The sequence below is a fragment of the Saccoglossus kowalevskii genome, chromosome 21 (genome assembly GCF_978046115.1).
Source record: "Saccoglossus kowalevskii chromosome 21, keSacKowa6.1, whole genome shotgun sequence".
Lineage (NCBI taxonomy): Eukaryota > Metazoa > Hemichordata > Enteropneusta > Harrimaniidae > Saccoglossus > Saccoglossus kowalevskii.
This window is the reverse complement of record NC_140661.1, coordinates 23,964,139-23,988,084: the sequence shown is the minus strand read 5'-3', so window position 1 is coordinate 23,988,084 and position 23,946 is coordinate 23,964,139. Positions and strand designations below refer to the sequence as shown.

The 23,946-nt window shown below is 35.4% G+C and overlaps 2 protein-coding genes across 2 annotated transcripts in view; both read right to left on the bottom strand.

Annotated features, from left to right (window-relative positions):
- Positions 1-23,946, bottom strand: part of LOC100366629 (atrial natriuretic peptide receptor 1-like) — a 76,121-nt gene that overhangs the window by 24,378 nt on the left and 27,797 nt on the right. The window lies entirely within an intron of this gene.
- Positions 13,701-14,423, bottom strand: LOC146729814 (guanylate cyclase 32E-like). The gene has a single exon (XM_085495369.1). The coding sequence runs from the start codon at positions 14,421-14,423 to the stop codon at positions 13,701-13,703; it is 723 nt and encodes a 240-aa protein (XP_085351495.1).

Here is a 23,946-nt window from a genome sequence, read left to right as displayed (position 1 = left end):
GATGTATGTGTGTTTGTTATTGATCTCATCTGGCAGAAACAGAAACAATGTATACAGGGACATACATACATTCTCATTTTCATCATTTCCGACTGGAAGTAAATAGAGGACAATTGAGTTCCCTTTATTTCCAGACGACAAAGAAGAATATTTTATATTACTTATTTCTTTGCCCATACATTGTATATTGCAACTTTTGTTGATATAACGATTGATAAACAAGATTAATATTTTATTGGGTGATATTTCAGTCATTATTAAGTCAATTTTAATATAAAACTCAGTGCCAGATAGTATTTTTGCGAGCTAGACTTGTAATATTATTACTTTAATTATTACAGTACTGGGCCCAATTTGCATGTTAAAATGACGAAAGAATTTCAACTGCATTTGTATAAATTGCTGTTATTTTTAACAGAGGTAAAATGTGTTAAACAGTGTGTTTCAAACATTCTGTGAAAGTTAATAAGAAAGCATGCTTTTATATCAATCGATACATCATGTGAAAGTTTAATTATGGTCGAATATGATAGTGAATATGCTGTACCAATAACAACATCGTCTCAATTTTTGTTTGGCTGTTTGCCTTTATCTGTCAAATGTTACATTTATCGGTAGCATCGCTGTAGCTATTTAGTCGTAGCAAGAAAAAAGAGGCAGATAAAGTCAAACCGAGACACGATCGCCAATTCCACAGTGTTGATAAAAGTTCAATTCATAGGTAATTTGTTTTCAATAGTCAGAATAGTAAAAAAATATATAACTAATCTCACCATGATAACTTATATTTAGATTGAGGTATTTTATTTTAACCTGGCTGACACTTGACTGTTTATATCTTATCACCGACGAGTAATATAGATTTTCCCATGTATGGTTAGTATGCATAGAATAACAGTTAAACAACTATGTCTGATAAGAGTAAATAGCTGTGCATGATAGCATGCCAAAGTGCATACCCAGCAAATGGCCATGAATGATGATAACACGCGAAGTTCACATGCACTACATGAACTTGTCTATAACACGCCACGTTTATTAGCACTGAATGAATGATGTCTGATTGCACGGAATGTGAATACACAGTAAATGCCTGTTTCTGATAACACGAAGAGTTCGAATACATATCAGTTGCTAGTTACAGCACAGCTACAATATTACTAGCAGTATACCAGTAACTCCAGTTTGCAAGTTGAAATATATTTTTATTTCATCATAAACTATAACTGTTGTTTGTGCAACGTATAAAATCATAATGTTTCGTCTTATTATACATCTGTCACCGTAACGCCATAAGTTAAAGCGTGCCGTAATGTTGCGTTGTTTTACGGCGTATTTTCATCCTACCATATTAGGAATGATTACGCACGTAAGCGTCCTCTAATAATGATAACAAACTTGGCTGCCACCGAAGTTTTACCGGACTCCACAATCAAGTTCGTTGATTCTGTTCTAAACATTTTGGATTTCGGCATTATCATGGTGTATCCTTGGAAGGAAAAGATGTATAATAATAAGGTTATTACGAGAAGACCTCAAAGTATACACTCAGATAATAGGCCGCGCATCGACTTCCGCTGCGCGTCTGTCAATATTCCAGCTGTACTGTCTTCGTGCGTACGTTGAGGTATCCTCGTAATAAACTCATATTATTGGTACGTACCAGTATATGCGTTTACGCAGTTCGTTATTGAATCAAACGAAAACTCACATGTTAAGGCGACTAAACAACGTTTAATTTATCATAATTCATAATCGCTTTTTATATCACATCCACATGAAATACCGAATGAAAAAAGGCTTATCCTTAATGATTTGTATGTATACTACATACAATTCTTTTAATTGAAGTCACGAGAACGCCATTAGCGTTGTTTTTATATTTCACAAAAAATAATTGTAAACCATTCCACATGTCAGTAAATTGCAATACAAATTCTCTTACATATCAAAATATTTGAGACTTATCTCTTAGCTATTGATATACAGTTTTTATACAATTGATGATGTCTTGTAATACAAAAAGTAAAATAAATGACGCAATACAAAGATAATCATAATATACGAGCAAAGAGACATGTGCTGTTATTAATCTACAATGTAATTAACAAATATATCAGTTCTGAATATGTTCTAGTCATTAATTATAATCATTAATCATTACTAAAATTTTGTATTCAATACGCACAATCGTACTTGATTGGAATAAGACAAATACGAGACTTAGGCCACATAGATTTGATGAATTGTATACGTTAAAAAATCAAAACAGCTCCACAACATTTCTAATGCGTCTCAAACGCAGCACACATGCATATTTGTGAGAAGAGAGTATAAAACACTAGGCGACCACGCTATGTCTCGAGCTGGCTATATTTGAATATTTATGAGAAATACTCACATCGCCATTTCGTTATACGGTTAGTAGTTGATACTACTGCCAATTGCACGCCCGCATTAAATCTTGTGTTGACAGTTCAGTCTGACTCTTGGATTATGAAATGTTCTCTACAGTATAATAGTTTGATACCAGATTATCTAAAGAGCCACTACAAATCACGTGATTATAGATAGAGTTGAATATGAAGTAACAACACATTTCTACAGATTTCTAAATATGTTCTAGTCGAATAATTTGACTAACATCGTGCTGTCAGCGCAGCAGTATTCCAGTAACTGGCTGTGTTTCTCGTATATACGGATGTCAAAGCGAGATAATCGAACAGAGCACAATACAGTATTTAAATGCGGCGATAAACAATATGAAATACAGTTAACCAGTAAATGGCATACATTGAGCGGAGCAGAATACAGCCTACCAATACGTAATGCAAATACTATGTATAATGTATAGAGAAATGAGTTTTATTACTTATTGTTGCACAACAATTTTCTGACATCACTTCATATTTATTCCTGATCAATCCAATATTTCTCTTGTGATATTAGGGGCCCACGCGAATACTAATTATGTAATGTGTGATGTTATTTCAAGGATACCTCAAAGTAAGCACGAAGACTGTACAGCGGGAGTATCGACGGATGCGCAGTGGAGGGCGTTGCGACGGCGTAGTGTCTGAGTGCATACTTTGCGGTATTCTCGTAATAACCTTATTGTTATACATCTTTTCCTTCCAAGGATACATCATGTGAATGCCGAAATCCAAAAATTTCCAAAAACAGAATCAGTCAAACTCTGGTGGCAGCCATGTTTATTTTTATTATTAGAGGACGCAAACGTGCGTAATCATTCCATATTTGGAATTCGCATTGCATATTATGGTAGAATGAAAATACTCCGTAAAATACCGCAAGATTACGGCACGCTGTAACTTATGGCGTTACGGTGACTGATGTATAATAATGGACAATATTACATTGTACAATTGTGACATGAATTTTGTTTCAATTTAGACCAGTCATTGGTAATTCTGAAACGTTTCAATCCGGGTATTTCAGAATGCCAATATCACTGTAAGTATGAAGATAACTATCGGTAGCGATTACAATCACAGTGTGATAGCTGTGCACTGCCCCGTGGCTACAACTAACGTAGCTTGCTGGGAATATACACGATTAATGGGTAAACATGTATATTGAAATGTACTTGCGTAGAGTGCGGAATATTTGAACATATCACCATGGGAGTTACTGTATGAGAAAACGGTTGAAAACACGTTTCTATTTGAACGCTGTCTCAGTTGGTGATCTGAAATTTTATGAAACAAATCTCGTAGCGGTTAGTTGTTATAGTCATTGAAACATGCATGTTGTCCCCATTAGTGCCGTATTCTGTGATGTATACTTCCGATGTGTGTTAGGCAGCTCATTTGCGTAACTAATAAAGCAACGAAACCGGTTCATATTGGATGCAATTCGATATTGTTTGTCGCTGCTTCTCACCGTGTCTCGCGTTGTCACGTTATTGACTAAAATTGTAGTTCGCTTCCCTTCCTGTCGCATTACGCAGTTGAAGGGATCAAATGATAATACCATATCCCGATGGTGATAAGGGTAGAAGTTAATCCGAAAGATCATGTGACACTAGAGAACGTATATATTTTTCCATAAAGTGTCATATTGCGTTATGATAGTATCCGAAATTATCAGAAAGCGAAGCGCAGAAATTTGAGATTTGTTTGTGTATGAGTCGGTTGTTTGAACACTGTTAATTTCGGAATTCGTATCGTTTAGACGAAAAGTTCAAATTGTGAAATCCACGGGTAGAGCCACGCTGTCATAAATGCATAATATTGTAGAACTTCAGAGGTTTTTTGTAATACGCCACGGTTGTTATGGTTTCATGTAATACGCCACAGTTGTTATGGTTTCATGTAATACACCATAGTTGTTATGGTTTCATGTAATACGCCACAGCTATGACGTTTAACGTGTGTTGTTGTTTTCAGTACACTTTATTTCAGTGTAAATGAATCATATAATAAAGCGTTTGTAACAGATGACAAACATGACAAAAACACTCGTGTCAGTAGCAACAAATGTGAATGGCACATTTTGTTTAAGTGCAGTATATATTACACTAGACACAATTACTAGACAATCCTCAAAACAACAATAAATGAAATTCTATCACGAAACCTGTTATAATGGTACATAGCCAACTGTGAAATAGCTGAATATACGCAGCGTAATCGAATCGCGTTATTCTGCAGACAGTGCATCCCAACGAACGCAGTCACGAGGGCGGTGTTTGTTGTTCAAAACATGGACAGGAAATATCGAGCAATTGCGACGTCACGTATGTGTATGCTTTTTGTGGTATCAAAAAATCTTATTCAATCATTTTCATAACGTTTGGAAATATTGCTCATTTGTTTTTTTGTGCATGACAGCCAACGAATTGATACACTGTTGTCCGTTACAGTCTATGTCCATACCTCTATGTGCAGATTCCGCAAAGTATGATCGACGTGAAGATGGGATACACTTGTGTTCGTTATAACGCTAGCAATGCGCACATATTAAAAGGTTTTGCATTTCATTTTCAACATGTTTTCTACGGTACACAAGGCATGGTTTCTACAATTTTTACGGAAGCACGTAAGAGTTACTAATGAAGTTTTTCCAGACGATTTCATTTTCGAATTCTTTTCCGGTACGACAGTTGAGTTTAATGATGTTGTCGACCTATGCATTAGTCGTTTCGGGTTGTGCATTACGGTGGTATTGTTTGATTTGTGCCAGCGAGCACAATCGCAAATGCACCACGAAATCGAGCAATGATCTCTAAGTGAGTTAAATTCGATGTTGAATTAGGTATGATCTCAACAAGCTCAACCAATCAACAATATACGCAATAACGCACGAATCCAATCTTGTATCGTGTAAGTTATATTCAGGCTTTAACAATTCAAGTCTAATTTTGGTGTATTTATTGGATGCGGAATACATATAATTACTTCAGTTTATTTGGGCTTGGCGGGATTCCCCATGGCGGAATAAATAATGGACGAACCTCTTGTGGGCTGTACTTCCTATAGGCTTTCTGAAAATGTGATTACTACTATTACATATGAAGATTAATATTTCCACCTGTATATCGATCATCCTTTGAGATCGCCCGAAGGATGGATTTGCCGATGCCGTCTCCGGAGAACGGAACCTTTAATAATATATGTTCGCGTGAATGTTAGCGAGTGCTTTAGCTTAGCTTCTATTCAAACGCAAAAACAAATTTTCTACTGAATTCTCTAGCAATAGAGTATACATCCCATTACTTACTCCTCGCTGACATTATGTTGTGCAAGCAAAAGTTAGGTTTATCTCACAGTAAGCCTCGCCTATTTTCTACGTCACATCCGCCTTATGCGTCTACATCATCAGAACACACGGCACTGCAATGCTGCTTGTTAGCGGTTTAATTATAACACTGCGTGGTACATGCCATCAGCAGATGACATTATTTTCTACTTATCTAGCCGTTTCAATCATCACCGCGGAGATTCTTAATAAAGTATTCGGTGAACTTAACGTTGTAAGCAGCACATTAGCCCGAGGAAGACGTATTATTTCAGTCATTAAGGTTGGAGGTTACGGGATCTTCAACGTGTTGTGCGAAACGCCTGATATAGCCAGACACGTGTAGCAGATATATCGATGAGTGATAGACTACAAAATCTATTCATCGACAATACATAGAGTATATGAAATCGTGAATTGTACACAATTAAAACCACGTGTGGCCTTCTCGAGTTCACCGAATTGAATATAGTGCCAAGTACATGTACATTTAGTGGAATGTGACTAATAAATAAAATAATAATGTAAATAGTTTCTGAAAAAAAAGAAATGCATGTGATGCATATGTGTATGGAGTCGTTTAACCTTTTGATTTCCTGAGGTGTTTTATTGAAACGACTGAGATAGTCAATAGCCGGATTGTCTAGGTGGTCGCCTGTGTTTGAAACAAACACTGTTCTTATTCAGAAATGTATGTAGAATCATGTAATTTTCAAGATACGCCAAGTTTCATTCGTAATATAAATTCTGGAATATACTATGTTTAAATGTAATAAAATTATTAAATGAAACCTTATTCAATACAAGCACTATGGACTGAGACTTTATTGACTACAGCAGGTTGATATAATTTCGTCTGACAACATATAGTGTGATTGATTTGAGAAATGATTTGGAACAGATCAAACTCACATAAAGAAATGATGTTTACTTTCATTATGCCCTGTCAGATTTGCCAATTAAAATTATATACGACATGCTGTGTTTGTTGTTTGCCAACTCCATCTATTTTGCAAACTACTGAGATGGCAGATGGGAGCAGACATCGTTATGCATATGTATACTGAAATAGCCATTACATTTTTGACAGGCTCATATGTTCCACTTACGATCCAGTTGTTATGAAATATTTTGTCATGCCGGGTTTGAGTAAACTTAAGGTATAGATGCAGGTTCGTGGGCATTTGGGAGTGAAATTTATTTTTTCTTTTGCTTTTTATTATTCAAACAGTCTTGGCTATAGACTGTTGAAATTTTGTACATTTGTAAATAGTGGAACATACTCAAAACACGATTTTAAAATATAGATAACAGGTGCAAACATTCTCTCTTTTGAATACTTAGCAAGATTTAGCAAGGCTGTACATAAATAATAAAAAAGAAACATGGTGAAAAAAAGAAATAACGGGATCTCCATATTATGCACTATATTTAACTTTTAACAAAACGATAATACATTTAAATTTGGAACAGTTACAGCCATTTTAATTATGAGCATTAGCAAACTTCTTACTGAGTGAATTGTTATGCAAATTAGCAATTATCTCAGCTTCATTTTAGTGCAACACCCGGAACTTAAAAAAAAAATAGCTCCGCCCTGTAAAATTGAGAACTGGAAGACTGTTTTCAAGACGGAACTTTCTTCATAGTAAACAGATGTACCCATATACCAATTTTGACAGGAAACAGAAGCATGGTTTAGAAAATAATTTTTTTTGAATCACTTTTGACAAAAAAAAGCACATGTTTGTGCATATTTCAAACTACAGTGTCCATAGAAAAAAAATACTAAAATACAAAAAAAAAAATTTAATTCATATAATAAGCTTTCCGAAAATATATGGTTTTGTGGACAAGGGAGGTCATCTTGGTTAACTAATTAAAATACCTGTCAGGTAAACTGCATCTCTACCTTAAATGACCGTTAACACAAGTACCATGTCTTGATCAGTGGTGGCCACGTCCTGTTTTAGTTGCCGATTCACACTGGGTCACTCCCACGTTTCAGCTAAATTCAGCTATATCACGTCGTAGATACTACATTAATAACCATCGCATTCCTGGTTTTGATGGCATTCTGCTCACTCAATATGAGTATTGCTTCACTCACCTCACATACACTCTATGGCAGCAATATGTTATTTTACTACTATGTAGTTAAAAGTATTTTGTTATTTTTCAAAGGGTATTACATATTAGGACATAAACGAACAACTCCCGATCATTAACACTAAATTGTAAATTGTAACGAATTGTTATTCTCTCAAACCGCATCCAGTTAATTGAAATTACATAACTTTAGGTTACAATGTATTATATTTGTTGTCGCTGTTTACTTTTGATACAAAACATGTCATGATTTGAAATGTGCCATGTTTTGATGTTCACAAAGCCAAACCGAACAAGCCTGTGTACATCAGGTTTAACAATGGTTGACCACAGGAATAAATTATGGATTTCACATCAATTGTCATCTTAAACATGCTGTCTGAAATATTGCTTCTTTTACTTTTACCCGCATAATTCCCTTATATATTCCCTCATATTTAGTAGTGCACTTTGTTCCTGGGGGTATTTTGTTGTACATATCACACATGATGAATGCTCATCTCAACACGTTGTTGACAGCCTCCAACTCAGATTATTGTCTTAAATATACATGTTGCCTCACTCCAAATAACCATGGATGGTATAAGGTTATTATTGAAAGATGCAGACCTCGCAATCAGTTATCAATGTGATGATTCAGATGGGAAATAAGACTATATGTTGCGTCATTATTCATTGAACAAGCTTGTAAACCGAGCTACACGAGCTCGTATTCTTTTGTGGCAACACCTTTGTTAGTCTTCTGTAGTAATATAAAAGTACTAGCAATTATGGTGTCGCATCTGCTATCTAGAATGTTCCTAGCATATTCATCTCTGTGAGACGTAGGTTCTCGAAAAGTCTGGATTATCAATAACACAATCACACTATTCTACGCTTATTGTGCGACTACGTAAGCATCTGTTGGAGATTAACTCAATATATTTTAGATTCCCTCGGCTAGAACACGTAGACATGCCAATAAATCAATGATAAATTGGTAGTCTTGGGACCATGTTTCAAGGACACAGAATGTAGTTTAATTGCTCATTACGTGTGAGCTAATCTTTTAATCCACTGTAAAGTGGCGTAATATTCAGAATGTTACGAGGTATAAAGTAAACGTCATAAATTCTATTTCTCGCTGTACTAATAATAAGGAAAATTGATCAGATATATAAGGTAATTGGTATTTTAGTAATTTCTGAATTATGGACACCATGAATCATCCAAATTCACTGTGATAGTTTTTTGATAGCATCATCTGACTCTGGTCACAGTTATTATACACTTACGTTATTTGTGTGTATATAGCTAACTTGTAACCCTGAAATCTCCATATATAACAACTAAGGCAATAACACTGTTGAGAATAGACGAGTATATAATAGATATTTGAAGTGTGGGTACTTATACTAAATATGCTTATGTATCCAGTGTTTGTTCTCACCTACTCTGTTTTTTTACAAATTGATACTCGCACCTGGAACGATCGGCACACCTACATCGTGCGAATGAGTACTACCTCGATTTCAAATCTCCGATGGATTATACACGGTTTAGAGAATGCCGTTATTGTGAGATTTCACTTAGGCAACATAAATTGATACTTCACGCTCGCACTATCCCGTCTGTCACTGTTAAGAGTTTTGCATCTCTTTCATTGAAATTAGTTCACATCCCATCAATGTGTGAAATGATATGACCCGTGAAGTTTCTTTTCAGGCTACGTTACCCGCGGATGTTTGTTGTATAGTCCCGAGGCGCTGAATAAAGTATCTTATTAATATTCAAAATGTCTAGATATTGTTGTTATTTGTTAGTTGTTCGAGTAATGAAAAGAAACATCTACATTTGCAATCAGGAATGCACCAGGAGTTTTGTAGTATAGGAACTATTATAGCTAATGGCCCGGGCGTGTTTATGATTGGAAACACAAAAGCTGTGGTCAGAATTTTACGAATCCGCCCTGGCTTTTATCGGTTCTATGTGATTTGTACTAGAGGACTGCAATCTACATGTGATCGTTTCAGTTACCAGTCAAATTTGTGCAAAAAATGTACTTCTGTCACATGACCAAGAGCGGTAACAGAATGATCAATTGCCATCTTAGGCGTGAGACTAGTAGCGATAATTTTATAAACAATTATTACGAATGCAGATCTTACTATATTTCCCACAACACTCTTCGATGACTTTAAATATGAACGCCGGTAGTGTCCCTTGTATCAAGTATCATGACAACACATAAATCAAAATGAACACACACTTAGTCGCAACTGCTACGTGAAATTATCGCGATTTCAGCAATCGTGGGGACAACATTTTGCGAAGGTTACTGACTTGCAAAATTCCTTAAATATTTGTCACTGGCAGAATTAGTGTAATTTACAATACATCATGATTCGAATCGAATACGTGTAAGAAACCCCACGGGACAGAGGGGTGTTATGAGGGCGTAGCAACTTTGACTAGAAAGGCTCCTTTAATTCAAAGTGATGTACTAGGTAAGCTCAGCATATGTTTTCCGTCTAAAATCATCCTCTACTTCCCACCACGATTGACACTGATCACTCAGAAGCCAAATGACCAAAGCTGCTTTACGATTTGACTGCTTAAAATATCTCCACCCTTTCAACGAGACAATAAATCTTTCAGGCCAGCTGTTTTAAAGTTTAGAGTGTCCAGTAGATGCTTTTATCTTCATAGATGTTATCTTCATTTCGAGCATATTTCCACTCATTGTGTACATTAATATATTCGAGCGATTTCAACTTTGTTTACGTACATTGAGTGTCGACATGGCGTTTACTCATTGTGACTATTTTGCAACGTCGAACACAATAACGCTCAATGCAAAATTACAATATATTTATTTATTTATTTTATGTATTGACGCTACACTGAACAGTACAATAGACCAACAGTGTTCATAATAAAATAAATGAATTAATAAAGTTTATATTATAATAAACGGGTTCAATAATTGAATTTGTTTACATTTATTCATTAATATATAAAGTTCTGAGGAAAATTTTTTCTATAAACATTCCCCCGTTAATTTGAAATATATAGATTGTCTGCACTCCATCATAGCATGATCATAGTGTGCTTCATCACCAACTTTCTTTTACAAGGCACATAATTTACCTGTATGTTAGTTACGTAGAATGCCATGGTAACGTCACTAGTTCACTAATTTATATATTTTAGTTTGGTTTCAGAGTATCATCCTTATTTACATTATAATTACGTCTCAAATGCCACTGCAATATAATGAGACACTGACACTGTCAAATAAGTGATATACTGATTCGATTTACGTAAAAACAATAACATCGCTGATTTATTAACTAATATTTTAATTTCAAATTTAAATACTGTTGTCAGTACTTTGTCGACAAATTAAAAACTCTCTGATATTTTATCATTTGTCGAAAATGAAGACTTTAGTTTTGTAATAACTGCACAGATCATCCATCATCTACAATGGTTGTAGCCTGTTTAGAATGGTTTTCTTTCGATTTGACCATAATAATAATAATAATAATAATAATAATAATAATAATAATAATAATAATAATAATAATAATAATAATAATAATAATAATAATAATAATAATAATAATAATAATAATAATAATAATAAAATAATAAAATAATAATAATAATACATTAGACAATACTATGTATGTTGGTTGTTGATAAGGACTTTGAAAATCGGGTTAATACAAAGTAAATACATCTTCACTAATGCGAGCAATGAGTTCGGGTAATGTAATGATGTAACACGAAACACATTAATCCTAATTTGATTCACATGATGTAGTAGAGGCCAACTAACACAAATTAGAATCTAGGGATAAAATAATGCTTAGTACGTGCCGAGAATTCCTGCCATTGCCGTAATACTAAAACACTACAGGACTCTAAAGAGATCTCCAATCAAGTGATGACGCGACGCGAATTGTGCTTAGCTGTAAACGACAATTTAAGCGGATTTAATTATACACCCTATTCTGAAATATAAATCTCATGTGCTAGATGAGACGTTTTCGGAAGACATGGAGGTGCTTGGCACTGAATTCAACTTTGATAGAAGATGAAATAAATATCATCAGTTTATCCTTTTTTTAAAAAATTCGCTCTGGTGAAGCTAATGTGTAATGAGTGAGTGAGTGAGTGAATTAATGAAGGGATGAATTGATGTGTCTGGTACATGAAATGATTCTCAATGTATACTAATTAACTCGTTATATGATGCATTTACTGTGGGGGATGTTCAATTAATAATAAATCAAGGCATTATAGGTTTATTACGTTATGCAAATTCACATGTCTACTTGAATACGTACTACGTATTCTGTGTACTTTGATTGACTGCTACACTAAAAAATATCACTTTTTACAAAAGCGTTAGTTTGTACTCGTTATTAAAATAGTATACATATTATATATTAGGAGTAGTGTATATCGTTAATGAAATGTTGTATGTGTCTTTATACCCCGCCATGCATAGCTATATGCAGTTACAATTATTACAAATTATAATGTGTAATTTTGTAATCGTTTGAAATTACTTTAACCAACAATTTCGACTTGCTGTTATACACTTGTGATTATTATTACCTAGTGTATGTATTGAAAATGTTTTACCATATGTCGTATATCATATACATAGAAATACTTGACATAATTTCGTCGATGTGTGCTCTGAGGTCTGCGTTTTCCGCAAATGTTGTTAACGTTGTTACAGAAGACCCAGAAATAAGATAATGTGCTAATTCAATATACCAACTAAAAATACGGCACTCGAACAAGCCATACAATATCCCAAGTCTGCTATGTTGATTGTATGTTAAATTGATTATGTTGTTGTTTTTTAAACGCGGACAAAATCTACCAATTTATTTTTTGTGGTCCTATTAAAGGGCGGTGGTCGTCGCACAGCGCGTGTTCGAATTTCTTGTAAACAATGCATTTTACACGCGTTGTGTACTTCGCTATGAGACCTTTATACGTTGCTTCTTTCACTTAATGGAACTCACGTCAAAGTCACGTAATCAATGTAGACATATTGGAACCCACTGAATGTCACCTGCATCGGAACCCACTATAATGTTGCTTAGTACATGTTTACGCAGACAATCGAATCAGTCATATATAAAATTCATCGTTTAAGGGATCTGTCTTGAGTAGCTGTCACAAGCTATTTGTTTTTCTCTCACCTAGTATTGTTATTATTATCAAAGATGACGAAAATTGGGAAATTAGAATATAATTCACAAAAACAGAGTAAATGAATGCTTCGTTAGTACCAATGCCGTTGAGATGGTCTAACACCGCCTGCTGGCCTGTATTTATACTGGGTATATATTGCAGGTTATCGGCGATCAACCCCAGTTAACGTGATTATGAACTGATCTCATGGACAGAAGAAGTGTGGCTAATGGCGATGTGACAGAGTGATTCTAAACACAGACACGGTTTACACATAGACCAGTTGACAATGTGAGATGACAGTATTGTACGATATCTACTTTTACAAATACCAGGTAGACGCGTACGATTTCCTCGATAACACATATACGTTTATGTTCCCAGGACGAATAGGTCATGTGTCGAAACATTCACATGTTGCCAAGATGATATCATTCTCTGACAACGCTACAATGACATTGCAATTCGCTTGCAGTTGATACGTATTATGGTGAGTGAAAGATGTTTTGCAAACTTCCCAGCCCTCCAGCTGATTGCTCAATCCCTTAGCAATATATAACTGTATATCTATTATGTCAATTCCTGTTGATCAAAGCAATTTAAAGTAAACTAGTGATAATGAATATTTATCGTTACTTACTTCTCGCTATTTTCGACATTTCTTTCAATAAATCTAAAGTATTTGTGCTTCTATTGAAGTATACGAAATCTGCAATTGTTAGATTTTTTTTAAGAGCAACTTCGCGAAAAGACAAGGACGGCTGTTCGAAAAAATTCATTCCAGGACTGCTGCTATTTTTTTCGACGAACACACCAATGCGATCCCATTCAAACTTTTCGGCAATCGCATTAATGAAGCCACTTAGCTGATCAAAAGTACCAAACGATCGGATCATGGTCTCGAAGCGATATTTTTTGTTCAAAAACATGTCGTCGAGGCAACTGCTGCACATGTACGCCTTGTTCCAAACCATCGCTAATTTGCATATAGGTTCCGCTTCGATAGAGTAAACAGGGCCAAAATATGCACAATAGTTTTCACGCTTTGACAAGTCAAGAATCTTCGCCATGGTTGTGATATCATATCCCGTTGAATCGAACCGAGTATACGTGAGTTGGTGACCAGCCAACAGATTTGGGTCGCGGTTCACCTTCTCTAACGCTATAAAATACGCCGCCCCTATCCGTCCTTTGCTGTAAGGAGCATTCCAGTTTGACAGTGTGAATAATGCACGGAACTCTCGGCACGAACTTGGAGAAAGCCCCGTAGAGATCAACAGTGTAAGAGTGCAAATAACAAGCGTAGAGTGCGTCAACGTGCACTGCATAACACACGTAAACGTCGAACATACCATAGCAATGGAAAAGATCCAACTGTCTTGATTTTTCAGTGGTACAAGAATATATCACGGAGAGTATTTCCCCCAACTATACTCCTGAAGTCGAATGCACAATAATAACACTCCCACAGAAGGCAGTTGCACATGTGTTAGAAGACATTCACTACTACATTCACTACTGTTCAGTACAGCCCTGCTATTGTAGATAGAATGAGCAATGCCAAAATGATCGGCGTATTAACTCATTGCTTGGTGTTAACTGCCGGTGGCGCAAATCAAGTTGGCAAACAATAATAATAGAAAAAAACTCGGTGTACACATCGGTTCAAATTCAGTACACACACAAGCATGACAAATCAAAATAATTTTGAATTTCTTCCATTGTATGTGTATTAAAGTTATAGACATGCGTAAACTGAGCATACTAATACATCGGATATCGGAGAGTAACCGTAAGGTGAATGTTCGTGTGTGTTCATTTTTATTTTATTTTTTATATATTTTTTTGCATATAATGTATAATTAATATATACTATACACCAAACAAACTGCCGCACTGATAGCGCGCGTAAGAAATCTGTGCTCTTTGTAATTCAATGCAGAAACTCATACCGCTGAGGGCGGTCTTCCATATAAGAGGAGACAGCTGCGTTTTGCAGCTGTTAACCACTGTCAGATTGCAGTAAAAGGTGGAAATCGTCTCCGAGGCAGTGTAGTATTAAGTTGCCTTCTTTAATCATTTATCTGTATATTGAAATAATTTATAAAATGCAAGTGCTGGGAGGGGTTTGAACCGAACTGAGTTTCAGGCATTACGGACACATAGAAAGGTTAATCAGAACGTGTGTTCACGAGACAGATGCTGATGGAGCATAGTGAGGAACCGCGGCGTCGCAAACATAATACTAGTTTGTGGTCCGCATATGGAATCTGCTAATCGATAAAGCTTCCTCATCTGTAATGATAAACCATACATATTATAGATCAAAAAAGTTCATCAAACTTATGTTGTTTCGTTATTGGAGACAGTGGGTATGTTTTGTTCTTGTCCGTACATTTAAACGATGTATAAATAACTTGTATTGCACCGTGTACAATATCCAGATGCTTCTTTCTCCAATCATCTTACTCCAATGCTATCATTAACACAGTAAACATGGGCTAAGATTCCCTGGTGACCTTCTTTTCAATACAAAGTCAACGTTGGCAAACTTAGACTCGCTCTCAAACCTTCTTATTTCCCTGTAGAGTGCTTATTACGTTAAGTTGCGTGAATGCACAGGGGAGTCGCACTCAACCGTAATTTCCGTAAACCACGCTACAGAGGGTACAACTATCGTGTTTAAAATCTTAACGTAAATTACATATTTCCCCGCGTGGACTATTTGCTGTTCCATTAGTACTTCCCCAGATGTATTATTTAATTTTGTATAATACATTTTTGCTTTTATCACGGTATCTATTATTTGGAATGGTATAATACGCTCCTGTGAACACATATTCAGATGGAAAAGCAGTGTCGCGTGACGTAAATTGCATGACGAGTGTCAATCATTATAGCTCGGTCAAATGGTGTAATATAAAACATGCGTAGGTGTAGTTACGAAATAGAGGGAGTATAGTCAGACTCCAAGGTACAAGACAGCCTAAGTATTTGCACCACTGTATATATCATATATCAAACGGTGGTAAAATGTTTTGCACTTTATTTCAGACATTAGTATTGCTGTTTCCAGTGTGCGTCGTGCACCTTTTAAGATTCGTGAGAATAAAGAAAAAAACATCTAAGTAAGTGATTTTATACTGATTAAGAAAAAAAAACATACGTTAATCCTCTGGATTGATACGGATTATACTTGATTTAATATATTTTGTTTTGTCTTAGTCTCTGACGTAAAGCAAAAGTGTTAACACCATATATAATTTAGATAGTAGTTCGCTTTATGTAATATCGTCTCTCTAAATAGAACTGCGAACAAGTATTACTTTGTGAGTAATGTAGAAGCGGGACGCTTCATCGATCCAGCATTTGTCCAAAAAAAAAAACTATCAGACATGTGTCCATTGGAAACATCAATAAAGTGCCGGAGTAGTGCTGAATCGCACATCGTGCGCTGAAGCATAGCAATGCATCGATCGACGCGAATTCAGATGAAGCCGTAAACGCTTCAAAGTGGGAAAATTACGTTTACACTGGATTATTGAAGTGGGTTACATAAATATAGAAATAATTCATAGACATATATTCCGCTTATTAGAGTTTGTTGTAATTATCGGAATAATTATCAACATAGACCTAATTATTCAGATTATTTCATCTGAATGAACTTTCGATCATTCCTGGCTATATTTAACTCGCGTACTTTGTCTTGCATACTCTTAATTATGAGCTTCAATAATCACGGACAGCCGATCAAGACAAATCACGGTTCGTTTATTCAAAATAAATGCCAGCCTGTTTTACTTTTGATAACCTATAACGAGCTCTGCACTGTAATTTAATATTGTGCGCCCTTTCGTGAGAGCGAGGTGTGCATTTCGCGATATTGCCAGTCAATTTGACAATACATTCACGTTCTAGGTTAACAGTACACAACATCACGTTTCCCAATCACAAATACATTCTCGGGATTGAGATATCCATGTAGCGAATGAAAGATGCTAACCAAAAATGACATAAGAATTCTATGAAACGAACATGCAATTTGCATGCCAGCATTTTTGAGCTCTTTATCAATGTAGGGAGAATCGATAACGAAACGTAGTTAAATCGTTAATGGCCATTGTTAATAGTTAATGCGGCGAATATCATCTGGTCGTGCCTGTCCATGTGGCATTTACAATAAACATGTTAATTTAAACTTTTTCCCGAAATCCCCACTTATTGAGCAAGAGACATCCACTATTTAGGTAACTAATCCGGTAATAAAGAGGTTTCGAATGGTTTATTTTACAAATATGATTACCGGTTACAGTATAATGCGTGAATAAAAGAAAACACGAAATACAAGCCGTTCACTTAAATGCTATTAGCTTCAAAGAAATCCGCTATCGCAATTAACGAACTTGTGAGGTGATGCGATGAAGCCGTAGTACTATGCGAATGTGGTTCATCTCGCCGCGGTTGCTAGGAGACAGGATCATGCGTGCGATACAATGTCTTTCAGTGGATGATTGCTGCTTGTTCGAGTATCTTTCGAAGATTCTGAAGGTGAGATTTGTTTTATTTGCGTGTGGTGTGTTACAATACTTTTATACATTGGCAGAAATGGAGAATGAGTTCAAAGTTAGAATTTTAGTTCACATACAAATGTCTTAATTCTAAAGAATTTTGTTTGGGTAAACACGCACAAATGAATTTGTTGCATAATATTAAACTTTATCGATTTGATATGACACATGTGCATCAAAAACATATATTAAATTCATGTCTATGTTTCATTACAATGTTTATTTCATTGTGACAGCTCACAAAAGGTTGCACGTGTTGTCCCCTTGAGGGGAGTACTCAATTGAAGACTTGATGGTGGAAATCAGCAAGACGTTATTATATCGCTCTCCAGATAGCTGTGAGATGCGTTTGATAAGCGGGGTGACTAAATAAGTACGTGCGCATGGCTTCTCGTATATTGTGAATAATTCATAATACAATGAAATATGACATAGTCGTATTGAGAAGACCGATTTTTCCAGGCATGGATCATACATACAATATTTAACGTTCCGTGGCAGGTTCCGTTGTTTGTATGGTTATTAGGCTGCTAATCTCTGTACAAACAACATTACATAACCGTGAGAATACATTAATAACAAAACATGTATATAGTAAGACGAAACATTTTCCTAATGCGGCTGTCTAAACCACAAATTTAGTAGAAAATTTGTCATTTATAACAGGAATATACGTAATACTGGATAACTGCAATTTTGCCGTATAATCTTGAAAAAACGACGCGAGGCAGCACAGTCTATACAATATTCAGTGTTATTATCCAATTCCAACGTAGCGTACGTCTTTGTTAATTATAATGCTAAAATATTCAGAAACATTATCAATAAAACGTGGCGTGTTTGTTCAAAATTGCACGCAGTAAATTACAGAAGTTTTAGGAATTTCGTCAGCTTGCCGTGGATTTGAAGATTTAAATAATAATTGTGTTTATTAATGATCAAAATGCTTTCTATTGATATTTAAAATGACGGTCATTGTTTGTCGAGCCTTAGTGAAGAATGTATTTTACACACTATTCGAATAGCATTCAATATCGTTGCTATGTATTTTTATTAGCGGGACAAGCATACAATAAACATGTTAACAGTAAAACCAGTAATCATATGATTTTTTTTCTTTGATATCACATAATCGGCATAAAGGCCCTAGGACAATTTTTGAAAATAAAGGCAAATATGAATGAAGTCCTATAATATTTATGATTTAAAAGACCCAGGGCGATTCATTAGAACAAAAATCAATTTGACTTGATATACATGATAAAATCCGACTACAAAGTTTCCTCTGGGAAATAAAGTTCAATAAAACTTAAAATGTCAAGACCTCAGGCCCATTATCTGACTTAAAACCCACCGTCAAAGCCATTTATGTAATTGTAAAGGCACCATGTCCCTATTTACAAATATGTTTTAACGGTCTTCAAAATCTGTTACGCCATATGTTAGTGTGAATACAGTACACGTGTGGGTGAGAGTTGATCTTATATAATTTGGATACTGCAATTTTGGCATGTGGTGCGTATATCAAGATCTGCATAATGATCAACTTATGAATATTCATGATCTAACACACACACAAAACGTAGAAAAAGTAGCTCAAACGCCAATGACCGACACCGTGTTTCTAATAACATAATGGACGTGTGATTTGAAGTTCAGCTACAGTAATATTTTAAGAGAAAAAATAATCACTAAGTTATATGTATGCATCATATCGAGGTGCATGTAATGATGACCTCCTATCTTAACTTTAATTTACTTGCATTTATTTTATAGAAATTTCCGTCTGGTGGATGGATCTTCCAGACTAGAGAAATACAAAGTGGATAGTATTTGTGTAGAAGTTTAGAAGGTTTATGCAGCGTGCTTTTCGACAGACGGTATTTTAAACGAAAAACATCCCTTTTATATACGAGCCTACTAACATGCAAAACATGCGTAGTCGACCTTTGACATCATTCTAACTTACGGTGTATGTATAGTTTTGCAATTAACATTCAAACCGGACAAAACAAACTAAATCAACGGTAAAATTTCCAGTGATGTGAACATATTGATAGTGATCTATTTTAAATCAAGGTTTTCTTATCTTTTACGTTCGGCTCATCCTGTTTCTTAATAGCTTACATTACAAATATAGGCAACATAAATGAATTCATGAATATACATAGGAGGATGGGTAATAGAAATATCCGTTCATCCCTATGTTTGCATTAGCTGGTTGGTGGTGCGTAAGAAGGGTATTAAATGTACACATGATGTAAACAAATGATTTTACGGTGAGGACTTCTTCTCAAACATCGTTTGGGAATATATAATGTACGAACTTCTAAAGGCGTTCGTACATTATATAGTGTATGACCAAGGGGACGGGTGATACTACGCGGATACTACGTAGATATGATGGGGGTGTTCTTTTAGAAAATAGCAAGAGGTGAATAAATGTTTGAGACTACGTAAATTCGAATTGGATAACTATTAATTAAATAATAAAGAAAGTAAACTATCGTTGATACTATGCACATATATACATAAATTCATTAGATTATTCTAAAATGGTGTTGAATATGAGAAGATCACGTGTTGAGAACACAAATAAGAATACTCAACTAAACTTCCATTGACTGACAGTATATTATTATTTATGGAAATTTCTTTAAAAGTTATAACCCATGGTAAACATACTCAGCTTTTGACACATAGTACATATTATTAATATTCTAAACATAACAATTTTTAGTAACCACAGATACCACCGAGACCGTCCTGCCTTACCCGTAAACAATCAATACAGCTTTGAATATAATTCATGAAAAACAAGGAAGAACACAGAAACAAACGATTGTTGAACAGTCCACAAATATCACAATAAATAAACGAATAAAAGAGCGAATGTTATGAACCTCAATTGCATACAGCTTGAATGATGTTTCAGTGAGCTAATCGCTCTTTGTAAATTCCTTTTAGACTTTGGCTTCAATGTTACAGGCTACGGGAAATTGTGATTTCAAGTCCCATCCTTAAATGTTATTTAATTTTAACATTTTTGAGTTACACAGGGTGATTTTCTTATATTCACTACAGCCTTGTTGCAGAATGAAGACACATCGGTTCGCACAATGCCCGGTACCGATTGAGCGATATCTTTATCTCTTAAATCATAGTGACATGCTTCGCATGGTACAGTACAACTCCTAATGCCATACTCTCAATACGTAAATTTTATTTCCAGACTTTTAAGCCACTTACTTAACGTACATCCTATACGTACTCGTCTGAAATTCGTCATTCAGAAATTCAACAATCTATTGACCTTTTCAGGAATGTCTGGCAATTAGATGGGAGTGGGATTAAATAGTACAAAACATGACAAAATGGTCAAATGAATTAAAGGGATAATGTGAAATCGTGAAGGGGAATTTCATTCGAGACAACTTGTATGTCAATGAGTCGGCTTAGCTTTGTATGAAACATGTATAAGAAGGCATATAAACGGACACGTGTGTCTCAAATAGGTATTAGCTGACAGTTTATACAGCTTTAAGGGTAGAAATACGTGGCAAATACACTGCAATGATCATACCTTTCTGTATAGGGAAATTGTCATTGATGTAAACATGATTCCCGAACACTCGAATAATATGTTCTGCATTGTCCGTCTAACGAAAGACTTAGTCGTTTTATTTGGTTATGGGATTTGTCACGTAGACTATTATATATAGGCTAAAATTTAATCGCTGTATTCGCTGTTTTTTAGCGTTATTCAGGCTAATTATAACGACGATATTAGATGGTATTAAAGCGGGAGTGTCGTCACCTACGCATGCGTCAGGTGGCCATCGCGTGTCATTGTTTACAGACAAGCATCTATACCCATGAGCCTTTGCGTTCTTAGCGTGTGTTGTTATCATCGTTTGGGACTCAATTCTCGCGTGTACACAGGTGGCGTCTCTCCCGCTTTACCTACATTGTTTGTGATCATACGAAATTCTATGCATTAGTATAACAACCAGGGATGTACGCTAGCACTAGCTACAAACCCATTCACTGTTCAAAATGTGTTGAACATCGGCGTGTCAAACACTGTGCACCAAAACAAGGGAAGAAAAAAAGAGAAAAAAAAAGAAACTGAAAAAAACTTGGTGCTGACATACCAAGATATATAGCTGAGTCACATGATAAATTTACAGAATTACGCCATCTTGTGACATGCCAGTACAACTACTTCAATATGACTAAGCTATATTTTCAATACTAATAGTTCTCGTATTCCGTGGGAGTATTGTTTAACACGTAAAGAATGTGTAAAACGAAGAAGGGAAGGAAACCCGTGTTATTAATGGTGGCTGAATGATGACAGAAATGGAAGCCAAAGTGAGTCACTTCACGTTGTCATGGTTACGACTGTACTAATATCACTTAATTGGCGCTTGTTAGGAATCTCTCGTACTTTGATTAGAAATGAGATTAGAGCCTGTTATACAATGGCGGCTGCGTGGATGGCGACCAACACTAGCAATGTAAATTTTACGTGAGATATGTGTTGATTTCGTTGAAACCATGCTTTGAATCACAAGACCATCGCATGCTGCTGATTTACATGTAAAGTGAATCAATGCAACCCAGTTATTGACATGAACCGTTTAAAACCATAGTAATCCACAATATAATTGACAAGATCCCTGTAATAATTAACAATGGTATTACTCACATTGGCACGTGAATTCGTTATTCTACAAAAATTAATATAATAATATACGTAATCAAATAACAACTCGATGAGCTGATCATGAGCTGATCACGGACTTTGGACTTGCAATGGTTCGTTATTTAAAATAGTTTTTGCGATAAAATCAACTATTATAACTATTTTAAATTTAAAAATATGTCCACTTTGTCCCAAATTAAGATAAAGCTTATTTTTATTTGTGAAAAATATTAATATTCGGCGGGTTACTAAACACAAATATTACATAAAACAAATTGATCTTGGGAACTCGATTGATAATGGTTTAATGGTTTTAGTTCCGTTCTGGTTTCCTTCAATCGATTTTTTTTACCTGATCAGATCACCTTAACGAAATCAGTTACCGTTACCAGTATCGAAGAAGATATATTCTCATATCGTCATCAACCGCCCAGACTTTGATTAGTTGATGGGGATCTCAAGTCATCACGCTGTCATAGAGCATTGCTTTGCCATGGCATTATGTCATGCATTGGTTGCGAACATCCGGCACAGGGAAGCCTCTCAAAATTGATGTTTTCCGGTAATTTGGGTTGATCGAATTTCCTACTTTCAATTGTTTCTTATGCTTCTGAAAAACGCCCCCATTGCTACGCAAAAAAACTGTAATACAAATTTGGTGGCGCTAACACCTTTACGTTTGTTAGAATCGATTGCGTGAATAGCACCACCAACGTTAAATTAACGTTTATTTAATCTCTACCAGGTTTATTGGCGCCGTTTCTCGCTGCAATTATTGCAAGACGCTTGTACACACACGTATTTGCAAGAAGTGTAAATAGATTTAAATAAAATACAGTATACATTGACATTTACCTGTAGTACCTGTTGTATTTTAGTGATTTGTCAACTAGTTGTGAAATGTTAATGTGATAATTGAATTTCAGTTTGAAACATTCACATTGCTGATATGTGTTTTGCACATCTTGTTTCGCCACGTGATATGCAGGACAATGCACTGATCGGAGCATATCGTATTTATGCAAATGGCACTGACCCACTGACATCAATGAAACGAAGAAGTGTGTGTCTAGTTCGTGTTTTTTTTTTGTCGGATCGTAATAGTATAAGACATTAATCACACCTCAAAGCTGTGTTGTTTCAAGTGTAACTCGTGCTATTTACAATTTGATGACCGTATGTGTGGCTGTTATTCGGTTATTCGTGCGATTAGCTAAACCAATATCCCGCGTATTTTACTCAGGTCGTCAACAATATACTTCTGATTCACGCAAGTGCAAGGACATCTGAGAAACCAATACGGACACACATTCTGTGGAATTTATGGACTCGTCAAATTTCACGATGAACTATATGAATTGTAATTCCATTGTCTGATAGTCTTGGTTATTTGCAATGGAGACGAGATCCCCACAATGCAAAAAGATGTGGAATTCATGAGTCAACTAAAATATTTAATTACAATCATGAAACATAGCGTAAATTTAATCGCAATTGCTTAGGCGTATGTTTTTCATAGAAATTAAAATTTATGATGTGTTCAATATGTCTTCTACTGACTAATTTAGTCCCATCGATTTACATAATATTGTAAAGTTC

What these genes read in the sequence shown, in the direction of transcription:
- LOC146729814 (XM_085495369.1), bottom strand. Translation starts at nt 14,423, where the DNA reads ATGGTATGTTCGACGTTTACGTGTGTTATGCAGTGCACGTTGACGCAC.